Source organism: Chenopodium album, chromosome 11, assembly GCF_948465745.1.
Source record: "Chenopodium album chromosome 11, dcCheAlbu1.1, whole genome shotgun sequence".
Taxonomy (NCBI): Eukaryota; Viridiplantae; Streptophyta; class Magnoliopsida; order Caryophyllales; family Amaranthaceae; genus Chenopodium; species Chenopodium album.
In genome coordinates, this window is record NC_137844.1 from 16,114,132 (window position 1) to 16,131,390 (window position 17,259).

Consider the following 17,259-nt stretch of genomic DNA (forward strand, 5'->3'; position numbering starts at 1 on the left):
TACTTATCTTTAATCAAACCGGATTTAATCTTTTAAAACACTTGTTTTATTCCAAATAGAATTCTTTATCTTTTCAAAATCAAATATAATCATAATTAATAATCCTAATCCCATTAGAAATCAAAATAACCTTCTAGATAATTCTAGAAGACTAGGAGAAATCCTAATGATTTTAGCAATACAATTAAAATTAATGGACCCTTCACATAATCATTGGGTCGCCTATAAAACTTATTTAGGACCCAGTTTAGTATTTTAGCCATAACTTTCTCGTTATAACTCGGAATTGGGCTTATAATATATCGTCAGAAAGGTCTTTTCAAGCCCCATCCAACTACACAAATATTGGACCCATATTATGGACCAAACTAAACTAGATTTGACATTTTTCATAAATAGGATACAAAATGAATGATTTTCGAAAACAGAAATGAATTATTTTTATTAGAAACATTTTAGAAAATAGAAGAACTCACGAGACTATTCAATATTTCACCTTGTTCGATATTCAATGACGTGAAAGGTACTCATAATTGGGTTTGGTTTTTGGGAGACACAATCATTTGTCTACACTAAGTAAATGTTTTAACTAGGTATAGCTAGGTAAATACTAAGTCAAACAAGAAAGACTCTAGTAGAGACTTTCAACCGTATCACATAGCAAACACTTTAGCAAGACTCCGTAAAACTGGATGAGCTGAAAGGTCACATGAATGGAATAATATTGGGAATAATTCTGCAATTGAAACTATCATGTATGCTATGATATGGATCGTTACACAACTTTCATGCTTAGAGCATGAGAAGTGTATAAAAACCTATCAATTTAAATCTAAGTAATGGATCGTTAGATTATGATCAAGAACATCCAAAGTACTTGGATAAGTAAAAGGGATGAGTTCTTGATGCATGGAAACAAATGTAATTTGAGAATTGGTGTTGCAAGCACAACCTTAGCAAGGATCAGATCCTTAACAAGGAAACCATTTATAAGCACAATCTAAAAAGCGTCGTGGCTTGAGAATGGTAATAACATGGACGTGCATCCATGTGTAATGTGTGGAAATTTAAGGTAAATTTCCATGATCACAAGTGATTAGGGTATCCCAAATCATGGGCTGTTTGGAATGAAATCCAAGCAAAGCACCATTAGTAAGTCTACTGAAATAAATGTTGAGAATATTGTTGCCTTAAAGGCAATAATAAGAAAAATGTTTAATGGAAAGTTTGTTGTTGAACATTGATGGTTGTAGGTTGTCAAGTTAAAAATCTCAAATCATGAAAATGAGTGGGAGTCGTCACTTGGGCAATAAATCCTAAATTACATATAACCCATAACAATCTCAAATTTTATCATCTTATTATGAAAGTATTCAATAATGAAGATTCTAAGATTTGCAAAGCAATCATAACTAAACCTATGCAATAAGTGAACGACAACATTCATAATTGCATTAAAGAAATCAATATGGATGTGATTTCTATAAATGTTTTGTAAAGAGTATTACTCTTAAAACATTTGGAGAAAACCATTTATCCACTAGTGGAAAAATTGCTATTAGCTGCACCCTATTAGCAACTGGCGTTATATACGTAAGCTACTAATACCAAAATTGCAACTGGCTAAACTAATGTCAGTTACAAATACTATGTCATTAGCAACTGGCCTAATAATGTACGTTGCTAATATTTGAAGTTTAAAAATTAAAATTTATATTAGCAACTGGCCTCTACATCGCCAGGTGCAAATACTACAACATTCGCAATTGGCGCTTAAATGAAAGCTGCTAATGATAATTAATTAAATAAAAGAATAATTAATCGCATCTGGCCTATGAAATGCACGCTACAAATACTAGGTCAACAAAAAATTTTGACCAATTTTATTGTAGCTAACATTGTAATGCCAGCTGCTAAAAAAATTTCCTTCCAATTTAATTAACCCGCCTTCTCTCTCCTAAAAAAATCAAAAAACGCGCCTTTGTCCTCTTCTCCATTTTCTGCTGAACATTCTCCATTCTCCATTTTCGCTATCCTCCATTTTCGCTCAGCCCAAAGTTTGTTACTTTGCTCAGCCCTCTCCATCCTTCTCTCTCCTAAACATATTTTCGCTATCCTCCATTTTCGCTCTGCACTCCATTGAAGAAGCTAGCTAGAACGAAACCCTAATTAGTAGAACCTAGTTTCCTCACAAAGAACCCAGATCTGCTTTTCCCTCATAAAGAACCCCAATTCTCCTCTATTTTCGTTTCTGCGTTTTCCTCACAAAGAACCCAGTTCTGCAGTTTCCTCACAAAGATCCCAATTTGTGACAACATTGGAATTTCCGATTGATTTGGGGATTGTTCAATTCGTTCAGGTAATTTCATAATTTTTAGAGGTATTTCTAATTAAGGTTCTAAATGGGGGTTTTCATGAAATTTTGCATAAAATTAGTTAGGTTTTCATAAAATTAGTGAATTTCGTGAATTTGCTGTCAATTTCGTGAGTTTGGGTTAATTTTTTCGTGAATTTGCTGCTTTTGGCTTGTTCTAGGTTTTAATTATTGTAATTGAAACTAAATTTATTTTGTTTGGAGTTAATATCAATTTGCTTGGCTTCCGATTTTTTTTATCAATTTACTGTAGCTTAATATGGTGAATATTTCGGCTTGAGTCGTTAAAATTCTCTCTGATTCATTCCATGTTGAATTTATTTTTATTATTGAATTTATTTTTATTATCATTGCATTCTTTGTAAGATAAAAAATTGAAGGGACAACTTGTTGTTAAAGAAGAGTGCTTATTGTTCAAGAGTTGTATAACCGTTCTGCAAAAACAGCAACGAATGGATTGAAACTCTTCCCCACTTATGTTAATATTAGGATTGTAGTTATGTTTTAAATATTCTTTCTTTTTTATGGTTTCTAAAACACATTATGCAAAACTAGTTGATAATTTTCCAAAGTGATAAGGATTAATGTATATTTACCTATTCACTTGATATCTATATTGTGATGTATATAGCTATGGTGACACTTGTGATGCATTAATATTTTTCATCCTATCGTTCGATGGTGTGTTTTGTGTGAGTTTGGTTGCGGAGGGTCATACACTTTAACACGTTTTGTTGATTTGTGGTTTGCCATTTTGCTGAACTTGTCAAATCAATATGTACCCTTTTGATTAGCACTGTGCTTTGTTGAAGTTGCTTGTTGCTTGTTGCTTTCTGTATTTCTTATATATTTCCCATGTGGTGTATCTAAGATATTTAGCATGTGGGGTTCAAAGATAAAGCTAATATTAGGCCATAATTAATGTTATACTTAAGTCATCCTCGGCTGAAGCAATAAAGTGTGTGGTCTGTAAACAACCGTGTATGTCCTAAATGGTATTGATTAGTTCATTCACGGTTATATTGGCTATTTTAGTGATTTTAGAGTTCTAGTTAGCTTTCATTACTTGAAGTGAAATTAAGAGTAATAAATCAACGACGAATCTCAAATTTGTTCTTGAGTTGAAGGTGGAAGATCAACTCCTAGTTCTAAACACTGTTGTTGACACCTTTCTCGCTGTCCAGTCAAGCTGATGTTGATGTCCTTTGTGCCTTTCCCTATCTCCTTTTAATTTTTATTTTTTCAGTTTTGATTATTACTGGAGGTGCAACTCAAGTTCCAAAAGTTGATGTTATAATTCTAACTAGAGGGGAAGTTAAGTCCCTTGATCACCTTGTCTCTTTTTCTTTGATTATGTGATTGAGGGAAAGTACTGTCTACATACGTTGTGATTTTATTATTACTTGAGATACTTTTTTTTGCTAATAATTAATTAAATAATGTTATTCTGTCTAATGTAGTTCTCGTTGGTTGAAGTTTGCTTATTAGAAAAAAAAAATTATTTACATAGCTTAGACACTTGCCTTTTGTGTTGGTATTTGCTTGTTATATGACTCTCATTTTTTTTGTTATTTAATTGTAGAATAAGAACTGTTGGTGTAATTAGCAAAACAAATCAAATCATCTCAGAACCTAAAGCTATTGCTCTTGCTGCTATCCAAGACCTAAGTTAGTGACTAAGAAGCACTATTGATATCCCATGAGTGTTAAATTGTTTGTCAATAGATACCACTTTTGGGACTGCTATTCAAACCTTCTTAGAAACTGTTTGTCGAGCTGAAACTGAGAGCCTCAAGTCTATCTTATTTGGGCTCCTCGAGACAAGCTTTGGTACAGAGTTGAATAGCTTAAGTTGAATATTTGGCTGCACAAATACACAATCGTATAACAATCAGGCTTCCAAGTCCTTTCTTTGTATACTCTTTCATCCATTTGTTATGTTCTCTCTAGCTACTAAGAAATAAAGATTCTTATTTTGATATTCCCCTACCTTATGTGCAGAAGTTCTCTATGTTGATGCAGCTGCTCGTGCCCACAATTACTAGTGCTACTACTACTCATTGTTTTTGTTGCTGCTATATTTGCTCACTACTCTGTTGATGTTGTAATGTGTATTTACTTTCTTTTAAAAGATGCTACTGTACTAATTATTATTATTATTATTATTATTATTATTATTATTATTATTATTATTATTATTATTGTAATGTAAACATTACAGTCATTTAATAAATTATATTTTAATATTTTATTTGTATATACTAGTGTATATATATCACTTATTTAATGTAAAATATTATTATTACTTACAATAATTAAAAAAAATAGCCGATTCAATTAAGGTAGAGAAAGTAGGAAATGTTGTCAATGGCCTAATCTGAGAACAATCAGAAGCAAGATATTTGGGCACTTTACCAAGACCCAAAAACTAGCAAATATTGGTTTAGGCCAAGGTTTGACAAGACCTAAACCTTTATTTGTGTGTTTGTGTGCTTGAATGTATAAATTTAGTGAGAATTACCCATAAGGTCCCAGCTCAAGGGGAACAGTCAGATTATATTTGCATTTCTGATATCAATTTTTATCAGTTTTAACTGAAACTAAATTTGTGTATTTTACTTTTGGGTCTATTTTTGACTTTAAATTCAATTTATCGTGCGTTTTCATGGCTTTACTTTCAGGCTGGTTTGATTAACGAGAAGCTCTGGGTTCATCATTTTGATTTATCCATTCCTGCTGCTTGCGGCGGCCACCTTTATTCTTGGAGCTTCGAGGTATAATGATTTCTAGCCTCTTTTTTTTCTTCTTTCAATTGTTATGTTTTGATATTTTGATTATAATTTGATCAAACCATGTGAGTAAGAATTATGATATGATTGATTTTAAGATAAGCTAATTATGTTATGAATGGTCATTTTCTATAGCTGAATTTAATAGATTATCTATTATATTGATCAAGTATTACAATTATAAATTTGACAAATTGATAACAACTACTTTAAGAATAAATTTAATGGTGCATGTTTTACCTGTACATGTTTTACAGTAATATGAGAATTTTCAGTTCCTTACACACACACACACACACATATATATATATATATATATATATATATATATATATACACACACGTGCAATATGATATGATGGGAAAATTGTTATCTATTAAGCACTATATGTACATGTACATGTCAATTTGTACTAGCTGATGTTTCTTTCCAACAGGTATGTATGTTTCTGTCATTGTGTGTGCTTAAATGGCTGTTGTTTCCCGTCTGCCTCCTGCTGGTGACATGTGAGTAGAGGTTACATGTGTGTATGTTTGTGTGTGCTTACATGAGAGTATATATAACCCAATAGCATTGCTTCCTGTGCTTCCTCCAGTATAGTAGAAGTATCTATAACTCTAGCTAGTTCCTTTTGCAGGCCATGGGTAGTTTTGCATCTAGTTCTTCTTCCTGATTGGACAGAAGCATCTTTATCATCACAAGTCCCCTTTTAAATCTCTGCCAATATATTCTATTATCACCTCTTCACTAATTTGCAATCCTCATGCACTAATGTGTTGGCAACAAGTGACACACGGATCGTGACACTCTGGCAACTTATGTGATAATCAGCGATAGTTTATTTAAATGATTCAAGTGTCTGTGAAGGTTCTCTCAATCAATATTTTTTTGTTGGTGTGTCTATACTATATTACTAGAGATGGATAGTCGTTGGATGTATGTTGATGACCAAACAAAGCGTGAATACATCAATGGTGTCGAGGAGTTTTGTAGGATTGCCGTAGAGCATAAAAGAACTTCTCAAGCACCCTCAATCTTTTGTCCATGTCGTGATTGCAATAATGTGAAGAGGTGGGCCGATATTAAGAAGATTGAGAACCATCTAATTGTTCGTGGTTTTATGTCTGATTATAGTATATGGTATTGGCATGGTGAAAAGTTGAATTCTTCTCCTAATTCATCTACCGCCAATGATTTTGAACTTCAACATAATGATTCTTTAGATTGTGACAATAATGATAAAATGGATGAAGGAGATCAAATTGGTACGATGTTCGATGGACTAGGTGACCATGTGAATGAAGAGTCATGTATGTTTGATGGTATTTCTAAAGCTACTCAGACGCCATTGTACCCAGGTTGTACAAAGTATTCCAAGCTTTCTGGGGTCCTAACGTTATTCAACTTGAAGACGAAGAGTGGTTGGAGTGACACAAGCTTCACATCTTTGTTGGAAACATTGTCTGATATGCTTCCCGAAGGGAATGACATTCCTAAGTCTACTTATTTTGCCACAAAGCTAATGAATCCCTTAGGCTTAGAATACAACAGAATTCATGCTTGTCCCAATGATTGCGTGATTTATCAAAAAAAGCATGAACATCTTGTCCAATGTGCGGTGTGTCACGCTACAAGCGTGAGGGTGCAAGTGAAAATCGCAAAAATTGGCCGCCATCCAAAGTGTTATGGTATCTTCCAATAATTCCGAGGATCAAGCTCCTCTTTTCAATTAAAGAAGATGCTAAAAACCTGGTGTGGCATGATAGAGAGAGGAAAAAGGATGGATACATTAGACATCCTGCTGATTCTTTGCAGTGGAAGCATATCGATGAGACATATCCTGAGTTTGGTAGAGAACCTCGTAACCTTTGGCTTGCACTAAGTGTAGATGGTATGAACCCATATGGCACTCTAAGTAGTTAACATAGTAGTTGGCCTGTTCTTTTATCGATATATAATCTGCCTCCTTGGTTATGTATGAAGCGCAAGCACATCTTGTTGACACTCTTAATATCCGGGCCTAAGCAACCTGGAAATGACATTGATGTTTATTTGGCACCTCTTATTGATGATTTGAAGTTGTTGTGGGATGAAGGTGTTCTAATGTTTGATGCATATACAGGTTCAAATTTTACCTTGCGTGCCATGCTTTTTTGTACTATTAATGATTTTCCAGCTTATGGAAATTTGTTAGGGTACAAAGTCAAGGGAAAAAAAGCATGCCCTGTTTGTGAGGATGACATAATAATTACGTGGTTGCCTTATTCAAGAAAGAATGTGTACGTGCATTACAGAAGACTCCTCCGTCGTGACCATCCTTATCGTAATAAGAAAAAATAATTCAATGGGTGTGTCGAGAAAGGAATAGCTCGTGAGCCTTTGACCGCAAAGAAGGTGTTTAAGCGAATTAAAATTTTCCTACAGTCTTTGGGAAGGGTGTCAAACCTAAACCCAAAGACAAAAAGAAACGGAAGAAGGGTAGTGTTACCAAGCCAAAGGAGGTTCTCTGGAAAAAGGTCTCTGTTCTTTGGGGACTCCCGTACTGGAAGGACTTTTCGATTAGGCATTGTCTCGATGTTATGCATATTGAGAAAAATGTTTGTGATTCAATTATCGCGACATTGCTAAATATGCCTGATAAGATAAAGGACACAATCAATGCGTGTAGAGATTTGAAACATTTTAACATTCGTCCAAATTTATGGGCGGAGGATAATAAGGTTGCCAAAAAGTCTTATATGCCTAAAGCTTGCTATACATTGTCTAGAGATGAGAAAAGGATATTCTGCGAGTGTTTGTATGGGATCAAGGTACCTACAGGGTATTCATCAAACATTAAACGTTTTGTATCAATGAGTGATAAGAAATTGATCGATATGTTTGTATGTCATGATGCAAGTATTCTTGCCCATTGCACTTCGAGGCCTTTTGCCAAAACGGGTTAATCATACTATTATGAAGCTCTGTTTATTATTTAATGCCATATGTAGCAAGGTGATTGATCCTCACAAGCTTGATGATATGCAAAAAGATGTTGTTGAAACTATGTGCAAATTCGAGATGTATTTTCCACCTTCCTTTTTTGACATAATGGTCCACTTAATTGTTCATCTAGTGCGAGAAACTAAGGAATGTGGACCTGTTTTATGTGATGGACGTACCCTTATGAAAGAGAGATGGGGACTTTGAAGGATAAAGCTACGAATAAAGCACAACCAGAATGTAGCATTATTCGAAATGTTATGTCTGAGGAGGCTGGTAACTTTTGTGCTTGTTTCTTGGCTAAGGCTAAAAAAATCGGAGTTCCTAAATCTCGTCACGAGGGTAGACTTCAAGGGCAGGGAACAATTGGTCGCAAAATGGTTAAGCCTCCACGTGAAAGATTCTTGAAAGCTCATCTTTATGTCCTACAAAACCTTTCAGAAGTGTATCCTTATGTAGAAAAGCATCTTAATGAAATAAAACGTCGAAATCCCAAGATTGGGAATTATGCATTGATGCAAGATCATAATCGTTCATTTGTTGAGTGGTTTGAGATTCAAGTGAAGTATGAATTAGGCCAAATAAATAATACTGTTTCTGAAACGATTAAGTGGCTGTCAAGAGGTCCCCAAGCATTTGTTAACACGTATGAAGGTTACGACATAAATGGATATTGTTTCTACACTTGTCGTCAAGATGATAAGAGTGTTCAACAGAATAGTGGTGTTATGGTAGTCGCGTCTTCTACAGAGTATTCAAGTGCTAAGGACAATAGTCCAATTGATGCAACAAAAGCTTATTATGGTGTTATTCAAGAGATATGGGAGTTAGACTATGTCGAATTCATGGTTCCTCAGTTTCGGTGCAAGTGGCCTGATAAATGACGTGGTCAGAGAATAGATGACATTTTTGGCATGACTTTGGTGGATTCTAGTCGTTTCAATGATGGAGAAGAGCCCTTTGTTTTAGCATCACAAGCTAAGCAAATTTTCTACATCATAGACAACATTGATCCTCAATGGCACATAGTTGTTCAAGGCAAAAGACGTATTGTTGGTGTTGAGGATGTTGTAGACGAAGATGAGTATGACCTATTTGATGAGACACCACCTTTATCTATCGGTGTTCAACCTTTGAGAGATGGAGAAGATATTGTGGAAGATGAAGTATTTGATCGAGAAGAAGGGATGGTTGTTGATATGTTGTCTACGATGTAGAGAATGAATCAGATGGTATTTGTTAGGTTTGTTTAATTATTTTTTCCAGTTTATTTTTTAAATATATTCTGCTAATATGCTACTGTTGATAATCTTCTTTTATTGCTAATCTAATTCTGTTAATTAAACTGCTCCTGTTAATCTTCTGTTAACCTGCTTCCGTTAATCTGCTACTGCCTGCTTCTGTGAATTTGCTTCTGTTGAACTGCTGCTGTTAATCTACTTATGTTAATGCTTCTGTTAGTTTGCTGCTGTTAATCTGCCGCTGTCAAGTGGCTGCTTCTGCCTAGTTGATATTTACGTGTTTGAACTATTTGTTGCAGGCACTATCCTTCTAGCGGATTTAGCATATATGGATGACCAAATGCAAGAGCAAGATTCTGCCAATGCTAATGCTTCAACGAGGGAAACAACATCATAAAAAGGCAGAGGTCCTTCTAAGTGTTTACAAACCACACAGCCTATGTTCCTTGAATTTAATGCTCTAGAGTTACCAACAGGTAAATGGGAGAGCGCTTATGGGAAACAAATTAGCCTCTGTGCTAAGAGAATTGACATTAATGTAAAAGAATATCCGAAGATGGGTAAGGTACCAAAGGACAACTATTGGGAAGAGACAAAGGTACAAAACATATTTGTATTATATTTTTAATAAAAAAAAGTACATCATTGTAATTGTTGTACAAAATATTAATTATTTGCTTCCTTTGGGAAATTCACAGCGTAAGTTCCACATTGAGGACCCAAATGGAGTGAGAGAAAAAAAAATTTCATAGAGCATTGGCTACTCGTTTCAGATGCCATAAGTCAAAGTTGAGGGCTCGTTTTATCTATTTGACGAATCCGTACTCCCCTAACTCTCCTAAAGCACATATGAAGCCATGGAAGGTGTATGAAGGTTACTTCACGGAGGAACAATGGAAGGAATTTGAGGTTTATACTAACGCAATAGAATTCAAGGTAAAACGAGACTTATCTATATAGAAACAATTAATAAATTAATATTGACATTTTTGTAATTTATGCTATATTTGTTTTCCCAAATAGGTGAAAACTGAGAAAGGAAAAGAAAGTGCACATAAAAACAAATGTCCACACCACTTAAGTCAAAATAGTTATGGGAGGGCTCGAAAAAAATGGGAAAATGATAAAAGACTCCCCATCTCCGAATCGTCAGCAACTGAAAAGGAGAGTAGTGCCTCAATCAGTACTTCAATGGCTTTTAGCACGTGAAAATAGAATGCCAGATGGAACTTAGGTTGTTGACCCTAAGGAGTCCGAAACTGCTTGAGTTGCCGCTTTGGTTGTAAGTAGTAGTGTTTGAATATTACTTGCATGTTGCATATGGTGCTTTAACTTTCAAGTTTGCTGGCCTAGATATGTATTGAAACTGCATGTTACTATCTTCTGCCAGAACTTTTATGTTTCACTGTGTATTCCTGGTGAGTGAAAACGTTACCTTATAGTATGAATTCTGGTCACCTAAGTGGAAAAAATAACTGCTGCTGTACATTTAAAGTCCATGTCCTCTTTTCTTTGTGAGATTGCTTAGTTCAATCATAGAAAGACATGGGTACCAATTCAATGAAATCTTTATGATGGAATTTCTGGTTCTTTGATTCTCTTGCTCCGTTTGTCAGTTACAAGCTATGTTACTCGAGGAAGATACTATGTTCTCATATCCGTAGTGAAATGTGGAGTCAAAGAGTAACATAGAATCCCTTTTTTTTATATTGTGTTCATCTTCTTACACTTCTTTTTATTTCACTTTTCTGTTTTAAACAAGAGGAAGATACTATGTACTTGTATATTTTAGTTCTGGTAGATTGATTGGACTTTGGCCTTGACAAACATAGAATTATCTGCTAGATTCTAATCATGCTTCAAAGATATCATTATTGCAGAAGAATACACCTGTTATAATACTCTACCATGAATAATGCTTATGTACCTTTAAAATAGTTTATTCACCCTATATATTTTCATAATGGCAGAAGGAGAATTTGGAAAAACATGCTAAAGAAAAAGAGGAAGGATTAGTTGTTGATAGGGTTGACAGAGGTGTTGATGCCCTTGCCATGGCTTTTGGCAAAAAGGATCATCGTGGATTTGTGAAAGGACTTGGTGGGTGTGGGATTGGTGTTGGATTTGCCAAAGCATTTGGCCCTTCAAATCGAAAAGGAAAAAGGTTTGAAGGCTATCCATACGAAGAATTAGAGGTAATGAAAGCTAAGTTAACCCAAGATTTTGAAGCAAGGTTGAGTGAAAGAGTGGCCGAAGAGATACAAGCTTATTTAGCTACATTGATACCAAATTTTACTGGTGTTAGGATGCCAAGTAATAATGATCTTCATGTGGAATACTCTAATGCCTTGTCTAATCAAGTAAATGAAACACCAATCCCGCTTCATCCTCGGCATTTTGAACCAGAGGTATATACTCATTACATAATACTTTATGTTAGTGATGTTTCAAGTGTATAATATCCAAATTCTTTTGTCAATGTAGGTTGCAACTAAATGTCATCTTGCTTTGAATGATGAATTTAATGGAAATTTAGTTTTCGTGGCGGAAGGAAAGGTACACCTGTGCCCCAATGGAGTAACACACAACAATAAGATGAAGCCGGGCCACTATAGGGTTAGTGTAGACTACATTTATAGTGAGTATGCCCTGCTTGATCTTCCAGAAACAGATGATGGTATTTCTAAATTGGGTGAAGCTAAAGGTTACTTTGTAGAATGGCCTAAAGATTTGATGGTCTTTGAAGAAAAGGTAAAACTTCCACCAAAAACAACTGTAAATAAAGTACCTTCTTGCTAAATATTTATAACACTTTGCTTATTATTATGAAGGACATGTCTCCACCAAGCAAGAAGGCCAAATCTATACCAAATCATGAGAAAGCTGATAGTTGTGGCCCTAAATCAAGGGAGTCAAGTACTGTAAGAAAAGGCATCGAATCAGTTCTCGAAAAGGTCATTGGTAGCCTAAGTGAACATTGTAGTCTGTTGTACTACTTCTTGAGCTCAAGTGATGAGGAGTATGAAAGTACAACAGTTTCATTAAAGGCCCCATTGTTTTATAAAGATGTCGGAAAAGAAATTTGGGTAACTGTTAGTGATGTCTGTGATTTTCTAACAGGATCTTTGGCAAATGTGTCACTGCTTCAAGTCTACATAGCGTAAACCTCCTATAATCATTTTACTTTACTTTTAATCAAGACTATTATATCTGGAAAAAAAATGTGCTAACTTAATTAATTTTCTGATTTATATGTAGGTATCTATTTGACAAGCATATCTCGCTATTTCAACTATCTAATATCACCTTTCTACCCCGGAAGAATTTCAGTTGCTGAAATCAAAAAGGATTTTCTTGAAGTTCAAAAGTACTTGAAGAATGCTTTCTTGACCGAGATGAAAAAGGCAGACAAGCATTGCAAATTTATTTTGGCCCCATATCTTGAAGGGTACGTCCTAGCTTTGTGATTATTATTGAATTTACTAATTTCATAAAGAAATTTACGTTAACAAGATTATTATACTTAATTGTAGGGACCATTGGGTTCTATATGTGATTGATCTACGTATGAGCCTTATTTACGAGTTTAACCCTGCTATTCAACCGAAGAAGAAACCTCGAAATTCAAAATTTTCTAAAATAATGAGCTTGTTAGTTGGAAAATTATAGAATGATTTGTTTTAACAACATTAATTAAGTACTTTATTATTCTCATTTGGTTTTAATTTTTTTTTTGTAGGTCGTACAATATATATAGGTCACATCTTAAAGGCACTGCATTTAGAAAGAGTAAGCCTAAATTGTTGCACTTAAGAATGGAGGTACATACGTGTTTGCCCATTTCCTAGCAATTTTTCATATAATTATTACTTATATTAATGTATGTATCTAATATTTCCATGTATTAATGCGCACAATAACCAAGAGATGCAGATTACGGATACTATGTGATGAGATACATGTATGAAATCATTTCTACATACTGTGAATGCAAGGGAAATTTAAAAGAGGTCATTTAATTTACCCCTTTTAATCAATATATGTTGACAGTATGGTGTAAACAATCTCATATTATTTTGTATATGTTCTGCTGCTATCTTTCTTGATTCTTACTTGCTTTACTTTGTTAATTGTCTTGCTTCCTTCATTTCCCCTCACTGTTCTGTGTCTCAAAAGGAGTTTACTAAGTGTGGTTGTTTTTGTTTTTGTATCTGTTGTGCTGCTAGCAGTCTGAACCCAAACCCAATCAAGTTTAGTAATACCTTTGTTAGTTAACAGACTGCTATTGTGATTATGCATTGTTGTAATTCTTTTATATTTTGTTTTATTTTGGGTTTGGGGGCTGGGGCCGTGGGGGTGCCTATGGTGGATTATTACTAACCTTACTGCATTCAAGTGCTATCATGTCCTTTGATTAAGAAAGCTCTAAGACATGCTCAGTTCCTTATACATTTATCTTTTCCTCTCCCTCTAATTGAGCTTTACAATAACCTAGAATTTACTTTGGAACTGATCTTTAGAAATTATCTGACAATATCCAGTATTGTTCCATGTTTACTGTGCAAGTGTTATTTTATCAGTTATGCATTATGTATTGTGGAGAACTTGTGTATTCTTTTGGCTGTTCTGTTACGTTATACTTTTGCGCTGAGCTAAAAGCTTTAACAAGCATGGTATTCTTTCCTGGTACTAAAATTACCATCAGAACGATGTGAACTTAATTTAGCCAGTCATTTAGAACAAATTTACATGCTTTTGGACAGTAGGTACCTACTATAGACTAGGATTCTTGATGTAAATAAAAAGTGAAGGTAATATAAAAGTAGTCCTGTTCTTGCCCTTTGTTTGCTGTTGTTGGCTGCTCTTGTTCCCTGTCTTTGCCTTACTGCTGTTTCTTTCTCCTCTCATAGACCCGTATGGCTTGTTTGGGTTTAACTCGGTTATTGCAGTGCCAATGATGTCCCTAGTCTCAAATCTTAAAGGTAGAGACTCAAGAGTATCCTTACAAACAGTATTACACTAAGCTTCTATTTCATACCCAAATGGAAGCTTGATCTGAATGCGATTTAAGCCCCTGTTGCTATGGTTCTTGAAGTTGTGCTTGTTTTTCCCATCTTTTGTCTTCCATTCTATTTCAATCTCTTGTAATATATTAAGTATCTTCGGCTTCTGTTTTAATTATGACTGCACTAGCTAGGTAGTATGTTATTCCCATGGAACTATTTTAAGTATCTTAAGTCATCTCTCTTTGCTCAAACTTTATTGATGCTACTGTAATGATGGCCTTGTTTTGAGGCCTTTATTATAATATATCTCTTTATTTTGTTAAAAAAAAAAGAGTTGTCCATAAGCTCAATAAATTGTAGTATGTATATACACTTTCGTTTTTTTTTATGTGCAATTTTGGAGTATTATTTGTGAGATATAAAAAATTCCAAAGTTGCACATAAAAAAAAAAAAAAAAAACAGAGGTAGTAGTATTATTACATATTTACTTTGACTAACATTTTCCCTAATTTATATTTTTTTTTTATTAAGGTGTACTTGGGAAGAGATGCATCATATAATGATGGCGAGCTCAATGAAATTCGGGAGCAGTGGTCCAAGTTCTTTAGAAATAAGTATTTATTGAAAGATTAATTTTAGTTTTATTTAGATTTTTTAGATGGAAATGTTTACTCAACTATTAGTATTTATATTTTAAGTTTTTTTTCTTTTTGGGGATTGTGATGATAGTTGGTTATTAAGACGATGTTGGATTAGTTGAAATTACAAAGGAAACAATGTCAAATTTTGACAGGTTCGATGTATGATTATAAGGACGGCGTATTGTAATTTGACAGGTTGATGATTGATTATTATCCCCAAATTTATTGGGTGGATTAGTTAAAATTACAAAGGAAACTCTATCAATTTTTTTGTAAAATTACTGTTTCTTAATTATTAGTTTTATGATGGCAAATTGTTATTATATCTATGGTGGTTCACATGTGGTTTTTATTATTTTTTGCATTTTTAAAAAAATATATATTAATGTATTTGCAACTGGCCTAGTAAAATGCCAGCTGCAAATAAGCATTATTAGCAGCGGGCCTAAGCTAGGCCAGTTGCGAATAACACGTAAATTTATATAAAAACATATTATTCGCAACTAGCGTAGTTAAATGCCAATTGCAAATAATCATTATTAGCAACGGGCCTAGAACTAGGCCAATTGCGAAAATCACGTTTTCTACATTTAAAAAATATTATTCGCAACTGGCTTAGTTTAATGCCAGCTGCGAATAATCAGTATTAGCAACGGGCAAAACCATGGCCAGTTGCGAATAATTCATTTTTATTACATAAAGTAGGGGTATTTGCAACGGGCCACTAACTATGCCAGTTGCTAATAATGATTATTAGCAGTGAACATGTGCCAGTTGCAAATAATTTTCTTATCAGTAGCCCCCGCAATAGCACTCCCATGCGCCAGTTGCTAAAAGCCACTTTTTGCCAGTTGCTAATAGCGTTTTTTCCACTAGTGATCATAAGATGAAATGTTGAAAAGTTTCACAATGGAATGAAAGTACTACAAGGACATGATTGTCATAAATCATTTGCACAGGTATTAGTTTGGAACTATACTGGATTGACCTATGAGAATAGTTTAAGAGACTTAAAATCGTCATAAGTATACTTCTCATTATGGCTATCGGAACCGCTTTCCTCGACCATGAGTATTGTAAGTTCTCTTGTTTGAGTACTAGTCTATTTTGATGTTGTCAAACGTTTGCCGTACAAGGGAATTATAACGGCAACACTCGAGCGGCTAGGTTCTCTCAATAAAGGAAGCTAACAGTACAAGAATGGGATTTTCCCCCTATTAACTATAAGGAACATGTCTTTGTTGTTTAAAAGGCCTCTCGCAGAGCGAGACTGTATAAATGTATGGTTGTGCTCAGAAGAATTTTAGAAATCATTTGCTTGTTGACAGTTGAACTCGGAAATTGAGAAACACTTCTGGACGTAATAAGGATGACGAAGAATCTTACCTTATAGTTCATGAAGAGACATTAAGAGACATAGGAAATTAACTATACACAAATTGCGCACTTGTCCGGAAGGAAAAGTGGGAGATTGAAAGGAATAGTGTCCTTCGAACAATTGTATTATTCCGATAGAGGGTTTGGAATTATTACAAAGATAATTATTCAGTGAGATCAAGTGATCAGAATACCTAGCTGGAGGCCACTTTCGATCAGTAATATCAATGTATAATTATTATTACAGCTTAATCTTGACTGAACCCTTCGGGTCACACTTAATCGAGTAACTGAACCAAAACGACGAATTAATCCGAAGGATTAAATAAGTCAATAGAGTTATTACGAACAAAGACATCGGATTCTGAGCTTAGAGCGTCGAAATCGAGTGTCGCAAGTCGAGTCGATTTTAGGAATCGACGAAGATAAGAAAAATCATCAGAACGACAAGTTAAAATATAGCCCTACCACCGCGATGGCCTAGCCAAGCGAGGGCTAGGCTATAAAGGGATGCTATACGTAGCTACCAGCAAGGCTGCAAGCCCAGCAGCCCTACTCGGGTGCTGGCTAGGGCTTGATGGCCGAACAAGCATGCTAGCAGTGCGAGCAAGGCCAGCCACAAGCTAGCGCGCTGGGCCTCGCTAGCAGCTGCTAGCGCTAGATACCCGGGCTAGTATGCGCAGGCACACAAAGCAGCAGTGCCCAACAACAAAGCAGCCCACATAAGTGTGGCGTGCTGTTGCGGGTCGATGCAGGAAGGCTTGTTGTGCTTGTGTAGGGAATATTTCAAGCATCCCACACTTGAGCCCCACTGTGATCATACACTTAAGCATGGTGGCGTCCAAAG

At 34.9% G+C, this 17,259-nt stretch overlaps 1 protein-coding gene and 1 long non-coding RNA gene across 2 annotated transcripts; both read left to right on the forward strand.

Moving 5' to 3' along the window:
* The first annotated feature begins 1,924 nt into the window (after window positions 1-1,924).
* LOC145568665 (uncharacterized) lies at window positions 1,925-4,513 on the forward strand. The gene is made up of 3 exons (XR_014095880.1): window positions 1,925-2,359; window positions 3,957-4,288; window positions 4,376-4,513. It is a non-coding gene; the product is annotated as an uncharacterized LOC145568665 (long non-coding RNA).
* Window positions 4,514-8,833: 4,320 nt separating this feature from the next.
* LOC145568666 (uncharacterized) lies at window positions 8,834-15,224 on the forward strand. Its single transcript, XM_081628092.1, has 8 exons — window positions 8,834-9,389; window positions 9,687-9,985; window positions 10,086-10,323; window positions 10,411-10,669; window positions 11,358-11,795; window positions 11,872-12,138; window positions 12,219-12,547; window positions 12,646-15,224. Exons 5-8 carry the CDS (start codon window positions 11,442-11,444, stop codon window positions 12,722-12,724), a joined length of 1,029 nt encoding a protein of 342 aa, XP_081484218.1. The 5' UTR covers window positions 8,834-9,389; window positions 9,687-9,985; window positions 10,086-10,323; window positions 10,411-10,669; window positions 11,358-11,441; the 3' UTR covers window positions 12,725-15,224.
* The last annotated feature ends 2,035 nt before the right edge of the window (window positions 15,225-17,259 follow it).

What these genes read in the sequence shown, in the direction of transcription:
- LOC145568666 (XM_081628092.1), top strand. Translation starts at nt 11,442, where the DNA reads ATGGCTTTTGGCAAAAAGGATCATCGTGGATTTGTGAAAGGACTTGGT. An exon ending in CTCGGCATTTTGAACCAGAG is followed by an intron (nt 11,796 to 11,871) that starts GTATATACTCAT and finishes TTGTCAATGTAG; the next exon opens with GTTGCAACTAAATGTCATCT. An exon ending in TGATGGTCTTTGAAGAAAAG is followed by an intron (nt 12,139 to 12,218) that starts GTAAAACTTCCA and finishes ATTATTATGAAG; the next exon opens with GACATGTCTCCACCAAGCAA.